This window comes from Microcaecilia unicolor, chromosome 7 (assembly GCF_901765095.1).
Source record: "Microcaecilia unicolor chromosome 7, aMicUni1.1, whole genome shotgun sequence".
In the NCBI taxonomy this organism is placed as follows: domain Eukaryota; kingdom Metazoa; phylum Chordata; class Amphibia; order Gymnophiona; family Siphonopidae; genus Microcaecilia; species Microcaecilia unicolor.
The window spans coordinates 176,166,529-176,192,778 of record NC_044037.1 but is presented as its reverse complement, the minus strand read 5'-3'; the positions used below and the strand labels follow the sequence as shown (position 1 = coordinate 176,192,778).

At 42.2% G+C, this 26,250-nt stretch overlaps 1 protein-coding gene across 1 annotated transcript in view; it reads right to left on the bottom strand.

The window, feature by feature from the left end:
- The window catches only part of VPS8 (VPS8 subunit of CORVET complex), a 932,181-nt gene that overhangs the window by 292,836 nt on the left and 613,095 nt on the right, over positions 1-26,250 (bottom strand). Inside the window, exons 38-40 of the mRNA XM_030209561.1 lie at positions 21,586-21,628; positions 11,658-11,761; positions 2,158-2,239 (exon numbers count right to left, since the gene is read on the bottom strand). Coding sequence (XP_030065421.1) covers positions 2,158-2,239; positions 11,658-11,761; positions 21,586-21,628 — 229 coding nt within the window. The remainder of the gene's footprint in view (positions 1-2,157; positions 2,240-11,657; positions 11,762-21,585; positions 21,629-26,250) is intronic.

The window sequence follows — 26,250 nt, the reverse complement described above, 5'->3', positions numbered from 1 at the left end:
CACACAGAGGAAATTCTCAATGCCAGTTTTGAAGAAAAATTCCTTTATAATTCTTTCCAGAGAAGTTATTTTTCCTTGGATCAGCCTCCCATCTAACCAGGGACGTGCCTAGGGTCTCTGGCGCCCCCCTGCAGACTATCAGTTGGCGCCACCCCCCCCCCCCCCCCCCCCCCCGTGTGGCACAAGATGCAAAGGAAATAGGATCTGAAAGATGGAGTGCATCTTTGTGGGATTGCTCAACAAATAGATCACAAATAATCTCTCTATATAAAAGGCACCACCAACGTTCTATGAAGCCTCCAGCCGGAAGTGTGAAGGGGGAGAGATATCCGGTTTCCCCATGAGTGTCTGCCCCGCCCTCGCTCTCTCTGTAACAGTGAAGGACTCAGAGGGGGGAGGGGACAGCAAAGCACGAAATCAAATCGCTATCTCTGTAACAGTGAAGGACTCAGAGGGGAGAGAGGGCAGAGGGCAGGGACACACACACTCCCACATGCACACAGAAGAAAACCTTGCTAGCCCCCATTTCATTTGCATCAGAAACGGGGCTTTTTTACTAGTTTTTTATGATTTTTAACCGTGAAAATGATCACTCACCACTTGCCACACTGACAGGAATTGTCAGCAATATTCTTAGAAACAAATTGCTATACATTGCAAAATAAGATAGCAGATGTAAACTCTCAAAGTGGACATATTCCAAACGCTAAAATGAAAATAAAATTATTTTTTTCTACCTTTGTTGTCTGGTGACTTTCTTTTTCTGATCATGCTGGCCCAGTATCTGATTCTGCTGCTATCTGTCCTCTTAACTCCTTTTCCAGGGCTTCCTTTCCATTTATTTCTTTACTTTTCTCCTTTCTTCTTCATTTCTTGCTCTATATCCATTTCCAGCAATTTCTCCTCTCTCCCTGGGTCCTGCCCTCCCATCCATGCCCATCCTTGTCCCTCTCTGCCCTTCCCTCCTCCATCCATAGCCAACAATTCTCCTCTCTCCCCTCCCCTTCCAGCAATTTCTCCTCTCCCTGGGCCCTGCCCTCCCATCCATGTCCCTTCTCTGCCCTTCCCTCCTCCATCCATAGCCAGCAATTCTCCTCTCTCCCCTCCCCTCCATTTCCAGCAATTTCTCCTCTCCCTGGGCCCTGGCCTCCCATCCATGTCCCTCTCTGCCCTTCCCTCCTCCATCCATAGCCAGCAATTCTCATCTCTCCCCTCCCCTCCATTTCCAGCAATTTCTCCTCTCCCTGGGCCCTGGCCTCCCATCCATGTCCCTCTCTGCCCTTCCCTCCTCCATCCATAGCCAGCAATTTTCCTCTCTCCCCTCCTCTCAATTTCCAGCAATTTCTCCTCTCCCTGGGCCCTGTCCTCCCATCCATGTCCATCCTTGTCCCTCTTCCCTCCTCCATCCATAGCCAGCAATTTTTCTCCCTCCCCTCCATTTCCAGCAATTTCTCCTCTCCCTGGGCCCTGCCCTCCCATCCATGTCCATCCTTGTCCCTCTCTGCCCTTCCCTCCTCCATCTATAGCCAGCAATTCTCCTCTCTCCCCTCCATTTCCAGCAATTTCTCCTCTCCCTGGGCCCTGCCCTCCCATTCATGCCTCTCTGCTCTTCCCTTACCTCAGCTCCACGCCCTGGGGCCTTTAAATCTTTTACCTCCGGTCGCAGCAACGTCTTTGAAAGCACTGCCAACGTCTCCCTTCCCTTCGTGCTCGTTGGTTTCCTCAGTGTCCCACCTTCTTCTGACGTCAGAAGAAGGTGGGACACTGAGGGAACCAACGAGCACGAAGGGAAGGGAGACGTCGGCAGTGCTTTCACTGATGCTGCTGCGACCGTCGGAGCATCGGAGGTAAAAGGTTTAAAGGCCTTGGCGGCGCGGAGCTCAGGTAAGCGGCGAGGGTAAGCACTGAGGCGGTGCCCTCCAGAGGTCGGCACCCCCCTGCGGTGCTTACCCCGCTTACCATATTGGCACGGCCCTGCATCTAACAGTCTTTATTATGTCCAAAAAGGAGTAATTTTCTCTACTGTACCACCACAAAATATAACACTTCCATTCACTGGGAAAGTTTGTTGATCTGATTTGCATTGGATAGCTTTAAAACAGTGAGGAGCAACAGGACAAAAATTCAATTGTAAAATGAAAAGCATGCAATGCTTACGTTCAGAGTATTGCTGAGATGCTGCAGGGCTGAAGAGCTTTTGAGGTGACATCATAGCCTCCAACAATGGAAACCAGAGTGCCTAACAAAATTACAACAGTTATTCAATAAGGAGCCCAAACATCTTAACATCACACAAGAACCTGTTCTAACATATCCAAATCTTTAATTTTCTTATTTCTACTACTACTACCAATCATTTCTATAGCGCTACAAGGCATACGCAGCGCTATACACCATACACAAAAAGACAGTCCCTGCTCAAAGAGCTTACAATCTAGATAAGACAGATTTCTAGTAACAAAAATAAAAACAAAACACTCCCAACATTATGTATCTTCAAAATCTTTCTAGAACTGAATATAAATGAAATTACAATCCAAAGACTTCCTTGAGTACGGATTTTATGCCCAGATTACGGTTACAGAATACTGTAAAGCTCTATGTTAACTGAAGGGTCAATATTCAAGGCAATTTAAATGGCCAGAAACGGCTCACAACCATTTAAGAGGTCCTTTTACTAAGGTGCGCTGAAAAATGTAGGTGCGTGTTTTAGGCACGTGCAGATCCATTTTTCAGCACGCCTGTGAAAAAGGCATTTTTAAAATTTTTGCTGAAAATGAACGTCCAGCTAAATAAAAATTGGCGCGCGTCCATTTTGGGTCTGAGACCTTACTGCCACCAAGTGACTTAGTGGTAAGGTCTCACATGGTAACCGTGCGGTAATCATCTACGCGCGTAGAATGATGATTACTGCCCGGTTTCTGCCACAAGCAGAAAAATAAAAAAAATTTTCCGGTGTGTTAGATTGTAAGCTCCTTGAGCAGGGACTGTCCTTCCATGTTAAATTGTACAGCGCTGCGTAACCCTAGTAGCGCTTTAGAAATGTTAAGTAGTAGTAGTACTGCAGACACGCATAAAAGACAAAATTACCACCCAGGCCACAAGGGTAGCCAGGCGGTAGCTCCAAATTGACATGCGTATGCGCCTACGTGGTGTAGTAAAAGGACCCCTAAATTGCTCCTCTAGAGCTAACCAGGCATAACCAGCGGCATTTAACCAGACAGTGCCACTGAATATCTGTGGTTAGTGCCTACGACAAAACCAGCTATTTTGTGGGCATTCCGGGGGCAGACAGGGCTGGTGTTAGAGGCCCAGGGCAGAAACTAAGGAGGGGCCCCGAAAGCTGGTCTTCAACCTATGCTTCCTTCAGTTTGAGGCAGGCTTGGGGCCCCCTATGGTATGGAAGCCCAGGGCAACTGCCCTGTTTGCCACCCTCTAACACCAGCCCTGTGAGCCGAGTCGGCACTTATGCAGTTAAATGCCAATATTCAATGCTTAATCGTATAAGGTAACCGCATACATCGGACTGCATAAAACACAGTCCTGTCTTTATGTGGTTCACTACATGCGGTTAAATGTTAAATACTGGTCTTAATCACATACATTTTAATTGACCGCATAAGCCTAGATATTCAATGCCAGTGCCTGGACATGGCCCGGCATTGACTATCCAGTGATAAACTCGGTGGTGGCCATAAAAACACTGACCACTGCAGGCTGAATATCTACCCCTGAATTTACAAGCCAGAATAGAATGCTCCGAATATAACAATTCAATCATGTGTTTTATAGTCTTTCATTTCTGAGAAACCTAATATTGATGGAGGGGTCTGCGGGCAATCAGCACAATCCCACTTCAAATGGTAATAACTTAGGCCAGGTTATAACTCCTGGGGTTAAAGAAACCTTACCTTATAGTCACACAAGTAAAGAAAAATAAGGAAAGAAGAGTAAAGCACAATGGTTCTTTGTAGAGAAAATACTCAAATTCTGATATGGCAACAAAACTATTATTTATTTACAGGGATTTATATACAGCAGGTACAGTTTACAATAGTAAAAATGACAAAATATAAACATGAATACAATAACTATTTTGTTTGCTGCGTTTTTCTAGAAGATTCTTGAAAAATGCCCTCTCACATTTTCAAACCCTCATAAACGCATATGGCAGAAAAAAAATGCAAATACAGGAGTCCTTTTATTAAGCTGTGGTAAAAGGGGGCCTGCACCAGCGCCCATGCATGTTTTTGATGCGTGCTGAGGCCCCCTTTTACCACAGCGGATAAAAGGCTGTCTTTTTGCTGCAAAAGAAATGGCCATGTGGTAAGTGAACCACTTGCCACATGGCCATTTCGAGGGGTTGCACTTACCGCCATCCAATGAGGTGGCAGTAAGGGCTCCCACACTAACCTGGCGGTAACCAGGCAATGAGCAGCACTGCCTGATTACCACCAGGTAAGCACTGGTGCTACAAAAATAGAAATATTTTTGTAGAGCCGGAAATGAGTCGCACTGGGGGTGGGAACAACCGCTAGGCTCCTGCAGTAGTTTGGTGGTAGTTCCAAATAGGCATGCGGCAAGCCTGTTGCTGTGCGCCAACCCTTTAGTAAAAGAGACACTAAATTATCTACAAACCACAATTATTTTGTGAGGTAAACAGAAAAGTATTTTCAAGTACATGTCAAGCAAATGAGAAAACACATGTGTAGCTAATAAACTTCAAAAAAAATTTCTTAATGAATTAACACAGTTCTAATATTTCTACAGCAGTGTTTACAGCAGAAATATCTTTTGTATGACTAGGAATAAAAAAATCTAAATTTGGCACAGGTTTCTCCGATGTCCAAATACTATTACACTTGTCCAGAGACCAGAGATGTGGTATCTGCTTTAAAACAAGGGCCTCAACAGAGAAAAACACTGCACTATTATTTTGAAAGAACTGCAATACTCATCAATTTTTTATGTACAGTTAGCACAACTATCAAGAGACACATTTACAGAAGATCTAAGGAATTTTGTGGTAGAAAGCTGCTAGGATAACTGTCGTAGAAAGCATCAGACCATAAATATAGCCTCAGGTTTTAAGGCAGCACATGGATAGATTCTGCTCATATTTGCAGGTACCAAGAAATGCAGTCAAAAATCAAGAAAATGAGGCAGAAAGATACAGAAGTATCTACCATCATTTTGGGTGCCACTGACTTGATTAAAAGGAATTTTCTAGCAAACCTTATTCATGTTACATCTCATGAACTCCAGAAAGAAGCTCCCTTTGGCATCTTACAAGTACAGCATTAGCAGTAAGTTTGAAAAACTGAGATCATATTCCATATACCCTGGCTTAGGAGCGAGGTTCATTACTGTCATTGTACACTATGTGCAAAATCACCTATTTGGAAACAGTGCCCCTGTGTTTACACACATTAAAATACACAACTATAATTGTTGAATAGTGATACATAATCCTGGAAAACTGTGTACCAAAAACTTTAAAATTCTGTGAACAATAATTACATTTCAGAGGAAGGGGAATTGCTTACCTGCAATAGGGGTTTCTCTATAGAAAGCAAGGAATGAAGCCACAGAGCTAGGTGACAATAGTGGCATTGCCTGGATCTTATTTCTGCTCTCCCATTTTGCTCAGAAGAGGTTTTCTTGTGCTATTCTGAGCATACATTACAGCTCCTGTGGTACTGATAGCTTCCCTTCTGGCTCCAGTCTATAATATAGCATAGGTATCGATTTGTTAAAGCGGGATTGGTAGACAGGATTGTGTGGCTCCATTCCCCTGCTGTCCATGGAGCACCCCTATTACAAGTAAGCAGTTCCTCTTTCTTCATGAACAAACCAAGGTTGGAGATACAGGACTGGATAATTCCAGAGCTAAGGGTCATGTTTAAGTTTATTTAAAATTTGCTATACCACTTTTTCTGATGAACAAGACAACAGAATGTGGAATTAAGCAAAAAGATTCTTTAATACAGACTGACCTAAAGCACTCGCATTACGTGAAAAAGTATCTAGGCTGTAGTGTCTAGTAAAGGTATGAATTGAAATCCAAGTTGCTGCTTTGCAAATGTCTATGATGGAAATAGTTGGTAACTTCTTATATGAGGAAATGGTTCTCCAGCTTTTGTGTAACACAATTCTGTGCAATCTGCAATCCAGCTTGACAAGACCTGTTTATTCATAGCGTGTAGGACATAAACAATTATGAGTTGTTTCAAATGCTTTGTGTTTTCAAGCAATAAATTAGTGCTCTTTTGCAATCTAATATAAGCAAAGTAAATTCAGTGATGTTGGAATTCTGAGAAGAACTGGAAAGACGATATTTTGATTGAGCTGAAACTCAGAAACTAACTTGGTAGCAAACTGTGGTGGGATCACAGAACAACTTTGTCATGGAAGGAAGAACTGACCAAACACTATGAGAAATTAAACCTTCCAGGAAAGTTGTCAAAGTGATGGCTGGACGAGTGGTTCAAAAGGTCCCCTTGTCAGTTGTGTGTGGACTATATTTAAATCCCATGGTGGGATGGTGGCTTTGCAGATGTTCTCATTTTGAAAAGCCCCCTCATAAATCTAGATACTAAACAGTTGACCAAAACTGGTCATCCCTCTACAGGTTTGTGGTAAGCTGCAATTGCTGATAAGTCTGAATGCACTGACTGTGATTTAGAAAGCTGCAACAAGTAGACCAATAGGAGTGTAAAACAACCCATTTTATAGAATCTTGGGATCATTGGGCATTCCATAAGCTAAATTATCTCCATTTGAGCTGTAGGATTTTCTTGTAGACAATATTTGATCTGAAATACTTTTGTGGATATTGGTAAGGTAGCTGCTAGTTGGCTTTCAAGATCCAAGCTGTCTCAGAGACAGTGACTGGAAATTGGCATATAGAAGATGTCCTTCCTGCTGAGAAGCAACATCCTGAGGATGTTGTGGGTAAGTGACACTTGTTTTTGTAATAACTAATGGATCATCAAGGACAATGTTGTCTGATGATTACTGGGCAGGAACGCCTGTCTCCGATACATGATGAGATGAGCACCAATAAACTGCTGCTACTGTTTTGGGGTAATTAAATATTTTTCTATATTTATCAAGAAACCCAAGATTTGAAACAAAGTGATGTCTAACTGTACCAATTCTTCTGCCTTTGGCAAGAGTCCAACAAGATGAGGATGTTGTCCATATACAGGAAAACAAAGAGGTCTTTCCTGCATAAATGAGCCACTGCTGGGGCTAAGAATTTCATTAAGACCTTGTGGTCATGGAGAGGCCAAAGGGCCATAATTTTGTATTGATGATGATTGTTCTTGAAGATGAATTGTAGAAATTTCCAATGAAGAGGATGCATTCTTTAGGTGTAAAATGACCAGCTAATCACCCTTCCCCGATGCAGCCAAATCCTGCCGAGCATCTTGCAATCATGGGCCATAGAGGGAAGACACAGAGAACATCTATTGTTGGCCACAGCTGCAGAAGTGCGTCCAGGATTTCGACCTTGTATTTGGCATTGTATTTTGACCTGAAAACTTTGGCATTGTGGTGTGACACCATGAGATCCATGATTGGCATCCCCCAGCGCTGGGTGACCAACTGAAAGGCTGCCGCCAAAAGCTCCCATTCCCCCAGATCCTGGATATTCCAGCTCAAGTAATCCACTTGGACATTCTTCACTCTGCTTATATATGCCACAGACAGCTGGAGCAGATGAGCCTCTGCCTAGCACAAGAGGAGCTGTGCCTTGACTGCAAGAGAAAAGAACCACTGCGAGTCCTTCCCTGGCGATTGATATAAGCTACTACCATCATGTTGTCAGACAGAATTCAAACAGGCTTGCCCTCGACTAAGATTTGAAACGCCCGTAGGGCCTTGTGCACCACCCAGAGTTCCAAGTGATTGATCAGCCATTGCGTCTCCTTCACAGTCCAGAGTCCCTGAGCCGTAAGGTCAAGGTAATGCACACCCCACCACATGAGGCTTACATCTGTGGTGACCACCATTCCCAATGTCTGAGCCAGACACAGCTGCAGTCCAGGGTGTCATCCTGGAGCCACCAGCTCATGCTGCAGTGCGCTCTTGCTGACCAACTGAGACTGATCTTGCAGTGCTGAGATAATGGAGACCAACAACTCAGCATAGATTACTGTAGGGGTCTCCTGTGAGTCCTGTTGTGGCCATCAACCCCAATACCTGAACATAATCCCAGACTCGAGGAGGAGAAGAGCACAAGAGCATACAAAACTGCGTCTGCAGTTTGAACCACATCTGAAGTAGTAAAACACCGGCCCTTCAGCTGTGTCGAAACGTACCCTCAGGAACTCCATCACCTGGGTTGGCAGCAATTGACTCTTGGCCAGATTTACCACCCAGCCTAATGACTGTAAGAATGAGACCACCCGATCCGAGACCTGTCGACTCTCTTGAAGGGAGGAAGCCCGGATCAGCCAGTTGTCCAAATAGGGGTGGACCCTGATGCCTTGCTGCCACAAGAACTTGGCCACCAATACCAGGACCTTTGAGAATGTGCGATGCACTGTGGCAAGGCTGAAAGGTATGGCCTGAAACTGAAAATGCTGCCCCAGAACTGCAAACCACAGGAATTTCTGATACAGGGGCCAAATGGGAATATGTAAGTAGGCCTCCTTGAGATCCAATGCCGACAGAATGGACTGCAAGATCTCCAAGCGGAAATGGCAGACCTTCGGAAACCTGTTGACTCCTTTGAGATCAAGATGATAGGATCCCCCTCTCTTAGAAACTACAAAATAAATGGAACAACAGTGGTCCCAGTTCCTTCTCTGGCAGGAGCTGGGACCACTGCCCCTAAGTCCAGCAAGGATTGCAGTGCAGAATGAACTGTCTCCCGCTTGGTCGAGTTGCCGCATGAGGACTCCAAGAAAGAATCTGTGACGCAATAGGCGAACTCTAATTTGTAGCCATTGTGAATAATGTCAAGGACCCACTGGTCCACAGTAATGCGTGCCTGCTCCTCGTAGAACAGAGACAGTCTTCCCCTGATCAGAGGCAAGGAGCAACCCAGCACCCTATCACTGTGAGGGCCGAGAGGCAGAGGGGACCCTGGCCGGCTGATTGGTAGTTAATTTGTCCGCATGAAAGGACTGTTTAGGCTGATACCGGGTTTGCTGAGTAAACCCAGTCTGTCCTGGTCAGTACCATCAGGTGTCCTGAAAACGAGGGTGAGCCGGACCCACTCTAAAGGAACTTTTAGACTTGTCCTCTAGAAGTCGCTGAGTCTTTCACCAACTTTTCCAAATTCTCCCCAAATAAGAGCTTACCCTTAAAGGGTAGCCGCATTAACTGTTGCTTAGAGGCAGCATCAGCTATCCAATGGCACAACCAGAGTAAATGACGGCCAGTGACCACCAATGACATCTGTTTGGATGATGCCTGAACTAAACCAAACCAAACAAAGAGTCCACCAAATAGGCCAGACCCGTCTCCATATCTGGCAATTCAGAATAAGACGAAGTATCAGATTCTTGAAAGGAGTCTCGAAACTGTGGAACCCAGCTAAGACACACTCACGCAGCGTATGAGCTGCAGACAGCTGCCTGCAGAGAGAGAGCTGAATCTTAAATAGAAAGCTTCAAAGAAGATTCCAATTTTCTGTCTTGAACATCCTTCAGAGCCATGCCATCTTCTACAGGCAGCGTGTTTTTTTTGTGACCACCACCAATAACGCATCCACTTTAGGTAACTGAAGGATGTCCAGTTCAAGCGCGGAAATGAGATATAAATGTACATAGCCTTCGCCACCCGAAGGGGGACATCCAGGGTGACCTACTGAGCAGAGATGAGTTCCTGCATGGCCTCATGCACAGAGAAAGGCAGATGGGATTAAACAGGAATATAGAAATCAGCCTAGTTCTTCCCATTTTTGGATTCGATGAGGCCGGAGTAGGAGAGGAAATATTCAGCATCTGAAGAGCCTTGGTTATAAAGCAAGATAACTCCTCCGTATGAAATATTCCAACTGCAGTGGGATAATCTGGTTCCTCAGAAAAATGCTTTCCCTTTTCCAAGTCCTCCTGCAACTGGGTAGCCACATGCTGTTCTGAAAAAACACCTTCAGAAGGAGAGGGAGACAAGGGACCTCGGAGCCTGAAGAAACTCGCCGCCTCTTTGGGACAAGGTCCAGAAGCAAGGACTGTGATGGAGAGAGCAGAGCAGGAGATTTCAAGTACTGAGGGGCAAGTGTGCTGGCTGGATCTCGATCTGATTGTTTCAGCAAATAAGCATTGTGAGGCAAGAGGATAAATTTGGGAGAAAAGGGCACCCATGACTCCCTTCCCCGCCCCCACAGAAACCCCTGACACCGAGGGCATCGGGGTAGATAAATCAGCAGCAGCACCACAGACAGATACCGCTGGTAGTGAGGCCTCCATATCACACGGCTGCAAAATGTCGGCTGTTTCAGCATCCGGGCCATGAGCAGAATGAGTCCGAACTTCACTTGCGTGGGAAATGTGTGTGGTCTCCTCCTGCAAAGGGGAACCAGCACAACCGCCTGGACAAACCTCTGACACTGCTCGCTGTTTCCAACAGTGGGAGAAGCGTTTGACGACCTCCGCAGCCATACACACTAAAAGAAAAGCGAAATCACGACCACAGCAGGGAATAAAATTAAAGGCACATTCACTCCTTGAAGCCCTCGGGAGTCCTGCTGTGAACTCGTTGCTGCCAGTGGTGCTCAAACACCCTCTCCACTACCAGCCTTTATACTGAGGGGACCCAATATCTCTCCTGCAGCCAAGCAGTGGCCTGTAAATATGTGCACAAACTGTTCCTGAATCTGGCTACTGCTGGCACTGTTCCCTTCAGTGAGGAAGGAGAGGACAGAAAGATGGGGGAGGGACCTGGTATCAGCAGGTGTACCCCCTAAAGGTGGCACTACTCAGCCGCACACCCCAAGGTTCTCTGAACTTAAAAATTTAGAACAGGAACCAGCATCAGACAAGACCAGGAGCTTGTGAAAGATCATCCATCTGCCTGCTAGATACAGATAATACAGACTGTCCAAAGAGCATTCCATCCAATAAGACAGTTTAGCTTTATCTCCACCTGCTGGTAGATGCTCACAACCCACAATCTCTGGATTCATCTGCTACTGATGCTAAGGAAACTCCTAGTGATACCTCTTTTTTTATTTATAATATTTTGTAAAATGACTGATTCTCTTGCATGTGATGCCAAATACATAGGTTTCTTTGATGGTGCTTTATGTATTTTTAGAAAAATCTTTACATTTCCAAACCTTTTTTAAACTATGATTTATTTGAATGCCCAGATCTAAGCATCTGTTTTCTCAACCTATACAAAGTTAGCTCCTGTGTTTAGCAGAGATGAGTAGAAAGAGGAAGAACAGCATAAAGGACAAAGCAAAGAAGGCTCTCATAATAAATTTCCTTAGAAAGCTGCTTCTTTAGCTCAGTGATAACTCAATTGTTTGGAACAAAAGCATTATAAATTCATATTCAAGAGAATCATAGGTAGACAGAGGCCATATCACGTGAATGTGGAACCTAAAATACAGATAATTCTATGCAGCAGTAGGTGCAAGTGTCACAGATATCCTACTTTCTCCACAATATAGTTAAAATGATCTAGTATTCCCTCACCTCTCGTTGTTGCTGGTTTAAACTGTGTGATGCCCTTTGGCAAAGTGCAATGGTTTCCGAGAGAGTATCTTCAACATTCTTTAATGGAGGCACTTCTTTTGGCTCTTAAAAAATAAGTGAAAATAAGTAAGGATTAAACAGGAATACAGAAACACATAAAATAGTTACATTCGTCTCCTGCATTCTTTCTGGAAAATAATTTAAAAAAATAAAATATTTGGCTACATCAGTTCTACAAAATGCTATCTGTGGGATAAGATACTATCAAACTATTTAAGAGATGATGGAAGGAAATTCTGAAAATTCTGATAAAACTTCATATTTTGACAATCAGTAAGGGACAGGTCCATGGTAATTTGTGACTAATGGTTTGGGATATGCCAACTCAACTATAGTCAATACGTGTTAAAGGTAAAGGTTGTACACAAGGGTAATTATTATGAGTTGGGCACCTATAACAAAATGGCATTAACCTTTCTACAAAAAATGAGAGACATACAGTATGCTAATACAATTGAAAAGCCCACACTGAGTTCAAGGAAGCTCCTAGATATCCATACACAAGGGCTCTGCAAACTGAGTGAATGAGCATAATATGACGATTTATCAAAAGGAAAACGGAGAAGGGTTTTAGCAGCTAAAAAGATGGTGCTGTTTAAAGTCTCTATTTTCTTTCTCCTTCATATATTCTCTAGGTTAAAAGTTCCCTGCTAGTCAGAACATTTGCTCCCTTGTAAATCTATGAGCATTAGGAGGAGTAACTTAATGGTTGGAGTAGCAAGCAGAGAACCAGGGAAGCCCAGTTCATATCCCACTGCAGTACCTTGTGATCTTGGGTAAGTCACTTAACCCTTCATTGCCTTGTCACGAATTCAGGGGTAGTGAGCCCATGGACCATAGCCAAGGCTATGGCAGACAAGTCACCTAGGCTGGCACAGGGCAAGTGTCAGAACAAATCAGGGCTAGGCAAGACACAATACAAACAGGAGCAGGCTAGAAGTGCAACAAGAACAAACAGTAGCAAGACTATCAACAAGGCAGGAACAGGATTTGGCTTGGCAACAGGAACAGACTTGTCTTGGCAACAGGAACAGAAATCAGGAACAGACTTGGCTTGGCAGGAACAGGAATCAGAAATAAATTTGGCTTAACAGTAACAGACTTAGCTTGGCATCAGGAACAGACAGCTTAACAGGAACAGGGACAGACTTGTATTGGCAACAGGAACAGAAATCAGTAACAGAATTGGCTTAGCAGGAACACGAATTGGGAACAGACTTGGCTTGGCATCAGGAACAGACTTCGCAATAGCAGAAAGCAGGAACAGAGTAAAGGGAACCCTAGGCCACACGGCCACTCACACAAAAAAGCCACACAAGGCTGGCCCACAAAGCCACTCACACAAAGAAGCCACACAGCCACTCAAAGGGTAAAGGGAAGCCACACAGCTGGGCCACATGGCCACTCAAAGGGTAAAGGGAAGCCACACAAAGAAGCAAGGCTGTGCCACACAGCCACTCAAAGAAACAGCAAGAGGTTTTCAGGAACATGGTTTAGAAACAAAGCTTTCAGGTATAAGACTCAGAAACACAAGAACAAGCATTCAGGGACAAGACTCACAGGAACAAAGCCAGGCAGGAAACAAGGAACAGGAATAAAGCCAAGCAGGACTTGGATCCAAACAGGGAACACAAAGACAAGGTTAAAAGACCTGTTAAAGGCAAGGCATGAGAGTTCCAAGGTGCTTTATAAAGGACTTTGCTGATGATATCACAACTTGGAATGAGGCTTGGATAGCAGGAACACCAAACAGCAAATGCATCAATGCAGGGTCAAGGCAGTCCAGAGAAGCCACAGAGCCAGATCACTGGAAAAAAGGTGAGTCTGGATGCAGGGTCATGGTTACAGTCGTGATATGCCTCAAGAATAAATTTAAATTGCGAGTCCTCCAGGGCCAGAAAAATACCTACTGTATCTGAATGTAACTCACCTTGAGCTACAACTGAAAAGTGAGACAAAATCCAAATAAATAAATAAATCTATCAAGCACCTTCTATACATACCACAACCAGAACTGATTTGATTTGACTGATGTTTTAGTTAAGTCCTTCACTACCACTCTAACTATTCAATTAAACTATATTACTACTGTGTATGCATGCAGTTTCTGCATCCTAACTTACACACTGGCAAAGTTACCTGTTTATTGCGAATACACACTCTCTAACACAAAAGGAGCTAGTAGAACCACTGGGAAGAAGCACCCCTCATGTCAAACTATATTGCATGTCAGAATACTTTTGAAGACTTGCAATTGTATCTGTTAGATTATGATTCACCCAATTGGATGGGGTGAGGAGGAGGATTGAGTTCAACAACTATTGTGGATTGAATAGGTCGGAATATTTCAACTGAATACAACAATCCCCATATGAACTCAATATTGATCTTGATCTCTTTGTCCTTTTGTAAAATACTGCCAATATTTCTCACTGTTGGTCCCTTTGTGAGGCAATAACAATATCAGATCAAATGCTCCCTTACAGCATGTATCAGTGGTGCTTCAAAAGGTAGGTAAGATGCACTGGACCCCAAGCAAATCTCTCTCTTTGTTCTCATATCACCACAGCATTCATCAAATAAACTGAGCAATAGGAAAGCGTTACCTATGTGATCATGTGACCTATGATAATGCCACATGTCTCTTTAGTCTACAACCACTGCTGGTGCCGACTCCGACTCCATTTTAAGACATTAATAATATAAGTACATAAGTAATGCCACACTGGGAAAAGACCAAGGGTCCATCGAGCCCAGCATCCTGTCCACGACAGCGGCCAATCCAGGCCAAGGGCACCTGGCAAGCTTCCCAAATGTACAAAACATTCTATACATGTTATTCCTGGAATTGTGGATTTTTCCCAAGTCCATTTAGTAGTGGTTTATGCACTTGTTCTTTAGGAAACGGTCTAACCCCTTTTTAAACTCTGCCAAGCTAACCGCCTTCACCATATTCTCCGGCAACGAATTCCAGAGTTTAATTATGCTTTAGGTGAAGAAACATTTTCTCCGATTTGTTTTAAATTTACTACACTGTAGTTTCATCACATGCCCCCTAGTCCTAGTATTTTTGGAAAGCGTGAACAGACGCTTCACATCCACCTGTTCCACTGCACTCATTATTTTATATGCTTCTATCATGTCTCCCCTCAGCCGTCTCTTCTCCAAATTGAAAAGCCCTAGCCTCCTTAGTCTTTCTTCATAGGGAAGTCGTCCCATCCCCGTTATCATTTTAGTCGCCCTTCGCTGCACCTTTTCCAATTCTACTATATCTTTCTTGAGATGCGGCAACCAGAACTGAACACAATACTCAAGGTGCGGTCGCACCATGGAGCGATACAACGGCATTATAACATCTTCACACCTGTTTTCCATACCTTTCCTAATAATACCCAACATTCTATTAGCTTTCCTAGCCACAGCAGCACACTGAGCAGAAGTTTTCAGTATATTATCGATGATGACGACACCCAGATCCCTTTCTTGGTCCGTAACTCCTAACGTGGAACCTTGCATGACATAGCTATAATTTGGGTTCTTTTTTCCCACATGCATCACCTTGCACTTGCTCACATTAAACGTAATCTGCCATTTAGCTGCCTAGTCTCGTAAGGTCCTTCTGTAATTTTTCACAGTCCTGTCGCGAGTTAACGACTTTGAATAACTTTGTGTCATCAGCAAATTTAATTACCTCGCTAGTTACTCCCATCTCTAAATCATTTATAAATATATTAAAGCAGCGGTCCTAGCACAGATCCTTGAGGAACCCCACTAGCTACCCTTCTTCATTGTGAATACTGCCCATTTAACCCCACTCTCTGTTTCCTATCCTTCAGCCAGTTTTTAATCCACAATAGGACTTTTCCTCATATCCCATGACCAATTTCCTCTGTAGCCCAGGGGCGTAGCCAGACACCCAATTTTGGGTGGGCCTGGGCCAAAGATGGGTGGGCAGAAGAACCTCGCCCCGTCCTACAGGTGATTTGGTCTCTCCTTCTCTCGCCTGCATGCCATATGGTCTCTCAAACATCCCCCCTCTCCCGTATACCTTTTAAACAGCAGATTTTCACCAGCAGCGAGCAGCAACTAATACACACTGCTCATGTTGGCCCCACACACTTCCCTCTGATGCAGCTTCCTGTTACCACCTAGGCAGAAATACATCAGAGGGAAGGCTGTGGGGCCGGTGCGAGCAGTATGTATGTCACTGCTCACTGCTGGCAAAGATCTGCTACTTACAAGGTATGCAGGAGGGACACTTGTTGGAAGTTTTCAGCTGGTGGGGCTTGGAGATCCCTGCCAGCCACATCATAGGTATGCTGCTACTGGGTGGGCCTGAACCCAAAGTAGGTGGGCCTGGGCCCACCCAAGCCCACCCTTGGCTACGCCACTGCTGTAGCCTTTCATGAGGTACCCTGTCAAACGCCTTTTGAAAATCCAGATACACAATATCAACCGGCTCTCCTTTGTCCACATGTTTGTTTACTCCTTCAAAGAATTGAAGTAAATTGGTCAGGGCAAGACTTCCCCATACAAAAGCCGTGCTGACTTGGTCTCAGTAATCCATGTCCTTGGATGTGCTCTGTAATTTTGTTTTTAATAATAGCCTCTACCATTTTCCCCGGCACAGACGTCAGACTCACCGGTCTATAATTTCCCGGATCTCCCCTGGAACCTTTTTTGAAAATTGGCGTTACATTGGCCACCCTCCAATCTTCACGCTCGATTTTAAGGATAAATTGCATATCACTAACAGTAGCTCCGCAAGCTCATTTTTCAGTTCTATCAGTACTCTAGGATGAATACCAACTGGTCCAGGAGATTTGCTACTCTTCAGTTTGCCGAACTGCCCCATTACGTCCTCCAGGTTTACCGTGAAGTCAGTAAGTTTCTCCGACTCGTCCGCTTGAAATACCATTTCTGACACCGGTATCCCACCCAAATCTTCCTCGGTGAAGACCGAAGCAAAGAATTCATTCAATCTCTCTGCTACGTCTTTGTCTTCCTTGATTGCCCCTTTTACCCCTCGGTCACCCAGCGGCCCAACCGATTCTTTTGCCGGCTTCCTGCTTTTAATATATCGAAAAAAATTTTTACTATGTTTTTTTGCCTCTAATGCTATCTTTTTTTCGTAATCCCTCTTGGCCTTCTTTATCTGCACCTTGCATTTGCTTTGACACTCCTTATGCTTCTTCTTGTTATTTTCAGACAGTTCCTTCTTCCATTTTCTGAAGGCGTTTCTTTTAGTCCTAATAGCTTCCTTCACCTCACTTTTCAACCACACCAGCTGTCTTTTGGACTTCCGTCTTTCTTTTCTAATTCGTGGAATATGTTTGGCCTGGGCCTCCAGGATGGTATTTTTGAACAGTGTCCATGCCTGTTGTACAGTTTTTACCCTCTCAGTTGCCCCCCTAAGTTTTGTTTTCACCGTTCTTCTAATTTTATCATAGTCTCCTTTTTTAAAGTTAAAAGCTAACGTATTTGATATCAAAACTGATCATATTATGATCACTGTTATCAAGTGGCCCCAGTACCATAACGCCCCTCACCAGATCATGCGCTCCACTAAGGACCAAGTCTAGAATGTTTCCTTCTCTCGTCAGCTCCTGCACCAGCTGCTCCATAAAGCTGTCCTTGATTTCATCAAGGAATTGTACCTCTCTAGCATGTCCCGATGTTACATTTACCCAGTCTATATTTGGATAATTGAAGTCACCGATTATTATCACATTGCCCATTTTGTTTGCGTCTCTGATTTCTTTTATCATTTCTGCGTCTACCTGCTCATCCTGGTGAGGCGGATGGTAGTACACTCCTATCACCATCCTTTTCCCTTTTATACATGGAATTTCAACCCACAATGATTCAAAGGTGTGACTTGTGTCCTGCTGAATTTGTAATCTACCTGAGTCAAGGCTCTCGTTAATATACAATGCTACCCCTCCACCAGTCTGGTCCACCCTATCACTACGATATACTTTGTACCCCGGTATGACTGTGTCCCACTGGTTATCCTCCTTCCACCAGGTCTCAGTAATGCCTATTATATCCAATTTTTCATTAACTGCCATATAGTCCAACTCTCCCATCTTATTTCTTAGACTCCTAGCAAACTGAGATGGCTGAATTTTAAATTTGCATATTGTTCAGAGCGGTAATTTGACAGAGACACTGCTGAAGCATCAGCTGTCATCATTGTGATTTGTTTCTTTTACAGAAGTTGCTTTTTTTTTAAATATTTATATATATATATATATATATATATATATATACAGATCCTTATTTTATGCTTACAGATTTACAGAAGGGCCAATGGGTCTGACAAGCATTCTAATTGCAAGTTAAAAGATAGAAAAAGTAATAATGTATAACATATGTGGTGTATGATGGAGAAAGGAGACAAACACTTTGCACTGCACCATCTTTAAAGATTATTTTAAAAAATGCCATACTGGGTAAACCAAAGATGCATCAAAGCCCAGGTTCCTAGTTCCAACAGTAGCCAGTCCAGGTCAAAAGTACCTGCAGAATCCCAAAGGATCAATCCACTCCTTGATACTTGCACCCAGGGATACGCTGTGGCTTTTCCAAGTCTACCTGGCTAATAACGGTCTATTGACGTTTCTTCCAGGAAATTATCTAACCCTTCATGCACTGATAACCCCTTCTGTTCTCACGTTGAGTAACTGTCGTATTATATCAGATTGATGCTCATGCACTTGGACTGCAGAGCTCTTTATCGAGTATTATCTCTATATATAAAAAGCATCACCAACGTTCTAAATGAAGCCTCCAGCCGGAAGTGTGAAGGGGGCGAGATATCCGGTTTCCCCATGAGTGTCTACCCCGCCCTCTCTGTAACACAAACAGTGAAGGAAAACACAGCAAAGCAGGAAATCAAATCGCTCTCTCTGTAACAGTGAAGGACTCAGAGGGGGGAGGGGAGAGAGGGCAGAAGCCCTCACTATCTCTGTAACACAAACACAGCACAGCAGGAAACTTAACACTGAAGGACTCGACTCCGAGGGGGGAGGGGACAGAGAGGACAGACAGCACAGGGGAAGGGAGAGAGGGCAGAGGGCAGGGACACACACATTCCCACATGCACACAGAAGAAAACCTTGCTAGCCCCCATTTCATTTGCATCAGAAACGGGGGTTTTTTATTAATGTATTATAAAACATACTTAAAAGAATTATTGTGAGCAAAAACTCGGTAAGTACATCAAAATCTATTTTCTGGTTACACCATTGTAAGAATTGCATTAAATCATTCAATTTTGCTGGAAGCAAGGAATATGGGAAATAAATAGAGTTGAAAAAACTTAAATGATTTTTATATTAATTTGAGTATGCAAGACTAATCAGTAAGGACTCTTCATGGACTTCACAAATATATCAAATAGTGAAGAAAAAAAGATTTCAGTTTGCTGTATACAGCTCCAAGACACTAAGGCGCTTTTAGTAAGATGCACTAAATGTCATGCAGTCCATTATAGTCCTATGGGCTGCATGGCATTTAGTATTTGTTAAACGTTAGCGTGCCTCTGTCACAAGAGCCAAACCATCACAGATCAAAAAAATTCCACTAAAAGAATGTCACTAAACACTTTGCTGAAATAATTGTATAAAGGTGCAATTTGTATAGAGTGAATATTGTATAGGGAAAGGGAAATGGAACGATATACAGTCTTTCTATGGTTTTTGTAACTACATTCAATAGAGGGTTAAGTGACTTGCCCAGAGTCACAAGGAGCTGTAGTGGGAATCGAACCCAGTTCCCCAGGATCAAGGTCTGCTGCACTAACCACTAGGCTACTCCTCCACTCCAATTTTTAATTAAATGTACTTGTAAAGTTGAACACAGTAAACAGTTAATGAATTTAATGGGGAAAAGGGTAAATGGAGAGGTTGGGGATTTTACAAACTCTGGTCAGCATGCTACCTTTAGATGGATAAGTTCTGTGCATATTTAGCAGTGGTAAATATACAAATGCTCATACAAATGCTGTCACTAAACATGTACATATAACTTTGCATGGGTAAGTTATCTATATAAATTTACATGGTACACTGCCAGCATTTACATAGGTAACTTACATGGAAAGAAGTTGAATTCTGCCTCTCGCCATACAATTTTATTCTCTACCCATGGCCCCCTCAAATCCTACCCAAATTCAAAGACTTAAATTTTGGCTATATTGCAGTGTGACTAGAAATTAAATGTTGTCCATGTAAAAATAACAAAAAAAAGCCCATTTAGACTAGATTCTATATAATACGCCTAACAATTTGGCGCCAAAATGAAATTCACCTAAGCACATTTTATAAAATATGCCTCAGTTTAAGTGTACTTTATAGAATAAGCCTAAAGTTCCACAGAGTTTATAGAATATGCTGAGCGCCCATATGCGTGACTAAAAGTCACAGGCAGTTATGCCAAGTAAAACCTGGTGTAAATGCTGACATCTAAATTAGGCGCAGACCAGGTGTATTCTATAACACACATAGATTTTAGAAACGCCCACAACCCGCCCATTCCACCCCCCTGGTCACTTACCCTTTTCAACTATGCAACTTAGACTCAGTTCTGCGCATAAATTCTAATTAATGCCAATTAGTGTTAATAATTTTTCATGTGCATTTGATTTTATTAAATTATAGAATGTTGAAATTGTGCACTTATCCATGGCTTCTTTGATTCTGTTCATCTTTTTTGGCACATTTGCACATATTTTATGTGGTTCAGTTCCCTTTGGTTTTCTTTTGTACTTTTTATGGTATTTTCTTAAGTATTTTATTCACGCTGCATGTTTTTAACCTGTGTATTAAAAATCCTATGCAGTTATCATTAGTAATAGCCCCCGAAGAAACCTGACATGAAAGTGAAATGGGCCCCATTGGGAATTTGACCAAGAGATTAATTCCAACAGATAAGTGTTTGGTTTTCGTTTTGGTGTATGCATAGCTGAACATATATTTTTGGTCACGTATTTTCACTGTTAAGTACTTGCTATATGAAAAAAGTCTGGGTTTTTGCAGGACCGATGAATGATAAGCGAACCCTATGAGTAAAGAACAGAAGTCGCTGTACAAATCTGCCTATCTGGGTTACTGTGGTCCTTTTTCCATGTGCAATACCAGCATATAAATGCAAAAGTATCGATCTGTATCAGATTAATTTATGGGGCTCCTTGGGTTTGAATACTTTGGATGAATCCTAATGATCCAAGTGTTTCTTGACTTTCTGGTTTACCTTTAGTAAAAGGACCCCATAGTTATTAATAAATCCTATTCTATTGACTAAAAAAATTTCCTATTCATTCTGTAAATGGTGCCCAAAGTTAGGCAGGCAATTAGGAGCACGGTTACAGAATAGAGTCAGTTAGGCAAATTAATTGACTAATTGGCACTTAATAGATGCTAATTGTGAATTGAACTTAAGTGCTAATTGGAGGTAATTAATATATACGCACGTAACTGCTTTACATTCCTAACACTGCACCTAATTTTTACGGCATGCAACTCCAAAGTGGGTGTGGACCTGGGAGGGGCGTGGGTGTGGACCTGGGAGGGGCATGGGTGGGTCAGGGACGTGCCAAGCAATTAGATGTAGTGTTCTAGAATACATTCATTTAAGCACCTAAATGCCGGTATTTAGGTGCAAACATTTACATCAGCCTTTGCTTGGAGTAAATGCTCATGCCTAAGTTGGGAGTGGAAATGCAGACTTAAGTTAGTAATTTTAGGTGCCATTTATTGAATCTACCCCTTAATGTATAAGTTAGAAATAAACATGTTCCTTTCTTCATTTGATAGATTGCATCTAAACAGCATCACACAGTTACGTTCAAACCCTCTTCACTTACTTTCATTTTCCTGTGTAAGCACCACAAGCTTGCTCTGTAATTTCTGAAAGAAATAAGAATTAAAGTTAGACCAAATGAATATCATGAGATGTAGGTTAAGAAAGAGTTGCTCTCATAGAGGATAATTTTATAACAGGGCACCTAGGAGCCCTTTTACTAAGCAGAGGTAGGGCTAATGAATGGGTAGCGTGCGCTAAATCAACACTACTGCTGGGGTAGCATGGGAACCCAGCGGTAATTCCAAATTTGGCGTGCACTGTTTCCTGCGGTAGAAAATAGGTGGTGGTAAGGGCTCAGGTATAGCTGAACGCTACTTTTAATTTTAGCTTACGACCATTTACTGCCCACATTAAAAAAGGCTTTTTTACCCGTCAATGTAAAAAATGACCCAGAGTGCGCCAATTTCACATTCCAGGCCACTTTTTACCATAGCTTAGTGAAAGAGCCCCCAAGTTAGGGAAGACACACATGTACATATGTTGTGCTTATTTTATAAAGGCAATTTATAACCCTATGTGCCTTTTAAAAAATTACCCTTCACTTCTCCTGGAAACTAGAGGGCCCTTTTACAAAGGCAAGCTGAAAAATGGCCTGCGGTAGTGTAGACACGTGTTTTGGGCACGCACAGAATCATTTTTCAGCGCATCTGTAAAAAATGCCTGTTTTTTATTTTTGCCAAAAATGGACATGTGGCAAAATGAAAACTAGTGTGCATGCATTTTGGGTCTGAGACCTTACCGCCAGCCATTGACCTAGTGGTAAGGTCTCACACGGTAACCGGGCGGTAATGACCTATGCGCATGAAATGCCACTTGGTGTGCGTCTGATACACACGCCCGAAAATAAAAATTATTTTTCGGCTGCGTGCCAAAAATGAAATTACCGCAAGAGCCACGTGGTAGCTGGGTGGTAACTCCATTTTGGCACATGTTGAGTGCGTGTAGATGCTTACGCGGCTTAGTACAAGGGCCTCTAGGGGCAGGCATTTACATATGTCCTGAACATCACAAAGTTCCCTTCCTATTTTTCTTTCAGGTTTATATTTAAAACTTTTTTTTTTGTTTAAAACAAATTTTATTAAAGGAAAAGGAAAAACAAATACAGTCAATCACATGCTCAAGTTGTTCAATATTTTACATTTTTCATACCTCTTCCCCCCACCCCCCCATCCTCTATACCATAATCCAAGAACTTTGATGAGACCATGCAATAATAAAAATACAATAAATGCGCTACTTTGGACATCTCCATTTGTTTTATATTGTTTCCCCTCCTCCCTCTCTTTCCCCCTCCCCAACGGCATCTCATATCACGCAAATCCTAGAATATCCCCCTCCCCCACCTACACTGAGGTGGCAATTTATAGTAAAATCAGTCATCAGAAGGCCTGCTTTCTTGTTACCTTCTGGACCTGTTTTAAAAAGGTGCCAGCTTACCCCAATTCTACAATGTACATTAAAAACCTTTAATGGTGACAAACTAACTTGACAAACATTAAATGTATTCAAGTGTAATCAAGGATAATTATACAAAATTATGTATGGCTAAGACCACTGTTCCCTCTAAGCTGTGCGAACGGGTGTGCACACATGACTCAGCAAACCTAAGCACAAGGGCAAAAATAGTGTGCACAGAAATTAAAATGTATGCAAAAATCATCAGGATTCAGACTTTTGCCCCTGTGTAGTAAAGATTATCCTTTGTGCACAATTAGTCACTCTTAAATCCGTAATTGTTTTATTATCTTTGGTACATTAACTTCCTACATGAAACTTCTGGTTCCGCCATACTACTGAACATTCACCGCATGGCTTGCAAACTTCAAGTACTGTTATCTTAATTTTTACTACTTCTGGATAACTGATGAGACAGACGTACCAGTCTGGTAAGTTTATTACTTTTTTGGCATTAATGATGTATACTTGAGGTGTTTTTAGCCTTAGTTTCTCTTTTGGATCGATCAGTACAGTGTGTTTTATTACTAATTCTGACCTGATACAATACTACTGCTATGATCATACATATTTTTTCACCAAGGAGTTCATATGTTTGCGGTCCAACTGAAAGATATAAGTAATTTTTGGTTTGAAAATGCATGCCAGTGCTGAAGGCGAGCACACAACTTGAGGTTTTAGCGAGTAATGATGTTATGATTTTTGTGGGAATTTTATTTAAAAATGAAGTTGTGATTTGCAGTTTACAAATATTTTTATAGTTATAACATATTATAACTTTTTCCATAATTGTACATATGTGACTTTTTAAAGTATTAAGGCCCTGTTTACTAAGGTACGCTCAGGGCCGATGCTAGGGTCTGTGGCTCCACCCCCCCCCCCCCCCCCGGTCTAGCATCTCCTTTCTCTCTTTCTCCCACCTGCCGCCCCCACCCCCCTTTTTCAGCCCAGTGCCTTAAAAGGTGGAGGACAAAAGTTGTTGTGTTTTTTTTTTTTACTTTTTGACAGCTTTTTAGTTTATTTGAAAGCTTCCCATATGTAGATATAAATATCATGAAAAAAATTGAATACTACTAAAACAGCATAAAAAATTATTGCAGCTAGTAAAAACAGCACTAATTTTGTGCTCATGTTTTCTACACTGTTCTATACAATACAGTATTACATGGCCAAATTTCAGTGAGGATATCCTGTTTACTGATGGGTTCATCTTAACTGTTGTTGTAATCTGCCTTGGGAAGGAATATACTGAAATTAAATTAAACTCTCATTTCATTGGGGCATATGAAATCACATCTTCACCTCATCTTTTTTGTACAAATGGATTATTCTGTTTTGAACATGTTTCAGGGACAAGTGGTTTTCATAAGTCAAAATAATAAAAATAAATATTTTTTCATGCAGATCTCTCATTTGTTTAAATATAACTAAATGGGCTATAAGCCCCTAATGCAGTTAACTGGTTTTCTTATATTTTGTCCTTGTAATGACGTAAACAACAAAAAAAACAAAAAGGCACACAACTGCTTACAAAACAGTAGATGAAAAACAACAAAGCAGTGGAATCAAATGTATTTATTGGAACAATACCCAATAAATACTTGTAATGACGTATACTATGCCAAAATTAGAAATACAGTGAGACAGAATAATAGAATGAATGGTGATGACAGCAGAGTGGGGGAGGGGAAAGAGAGAGACTATACATATTGGCTTCAACGTTTTGACGTTATGCCATCTCCTGTTCTCAATCTAACCTCCTTGGCCAAAACCCTGCCTTAACTGCTCCTCCAGTAAACATCTCCCACCGACCCTGTCAGGGACCCCAGTACTGTTCAATACAGCGCTCCCAGTCCTGAAGCCTTCTCTCTGCCAATTTTGGCTCCCCTTCCTTCCTGCTGCCACAGGGACTGAACTTGACAAATGGAAGGCTTTGGGACCAGAGCCAGTAGCATTATCTGAAACGTTACTGATTGAGGGGAGACATGTTTGTAGGATTCCTGCGGCAGTGAAAAAGATGCAACCGCTCTGCTAAGTATTCCAAAGTGCAGGTCAGCTGGGGAGAACTAAAGCCAGTGGAGCGCAAAGGATAAGCATTGGCGGTTCCTGATGCCCCCATTGTGCATAACCTGCTTACTGTATTCCGCCGGCCCTGGGTGCATTAGCGTTTTTAGTGCGTGCTAAATGCTAGAGACACCCATATATTCCTATGGATGTCTCTAGAATTTAGCGAACACTAATTTTTAGGATGCAGCAAAAAACGCTAGCGCACCTACAGCGCGGCTTAGTAAACATGGTCCTTAGTTGGTTAGCAGTTGGTCCTCTAAAACGTACTGCCATTTGTTCCTTTCAATTTTTTTTCTGTGAATGCCGACATGGTGCTTTTAGTAGTTGACACATTAACATCCAATTGGGTAGTTGATATTGACTGACACCTCTTTTCCTTTCTTTTGGTGCTGCATGCGATATATTTTTGGAAGTTTAAATTGGTCAATTGAATAGGATGTAAAAATGTTTTAATTTAATTTTGACTATTATATAAAAACATACCTTACAGAAGCAGCATGAGTCATGTTTTTCATTTTTTCATTTTCTATATATCAAATTTTTTGCTTAAAATGTCTCTGATATAGAGTAATATATTAACATTGCTTTTTCTATGTCAAATTATAATTTGATGTTAGTACAGTTAAGAATGAATGCCATATCTACATTCTGTTACTCAATAAAACATAAAAATGCCATAGTCCAGGACTGTAGAACAAGTGATCAATTACTGCCATATTTTTTGTTTTTATATGGAATATTAATCAATTCATATGTGTTATCTAACAGTGTCTTTATAATGATTTTACTAAATGGAAATTTCATAATGTATATTACAGCTGTTTTGTGTTATAATAGCTTGTCGGATCTCCAAATAAAATTTGCTTCCTTAGATATTGGTCTCTGCCTGTATGTTCCATCTGTGGACCACTTCACTGCCTTTCCATGCATTAACTTTAAAATGTCAAAGTTAATATGAGGTCTTGAAATGAAAGTGAACTGCAGTAACTTTTAAGCCAGAGTTGCTAGAAGAAACTGCTGAAACGAATACGCCGGTGGAGTTCCAAAGCACAGTGCTTGTTCAACTGAGGGCTGAGGGGGATATGATTGAGGTCTATAAAATCCTGAGTGGTGTAGAATGTAAAGACGTTAATCAATATTTCAC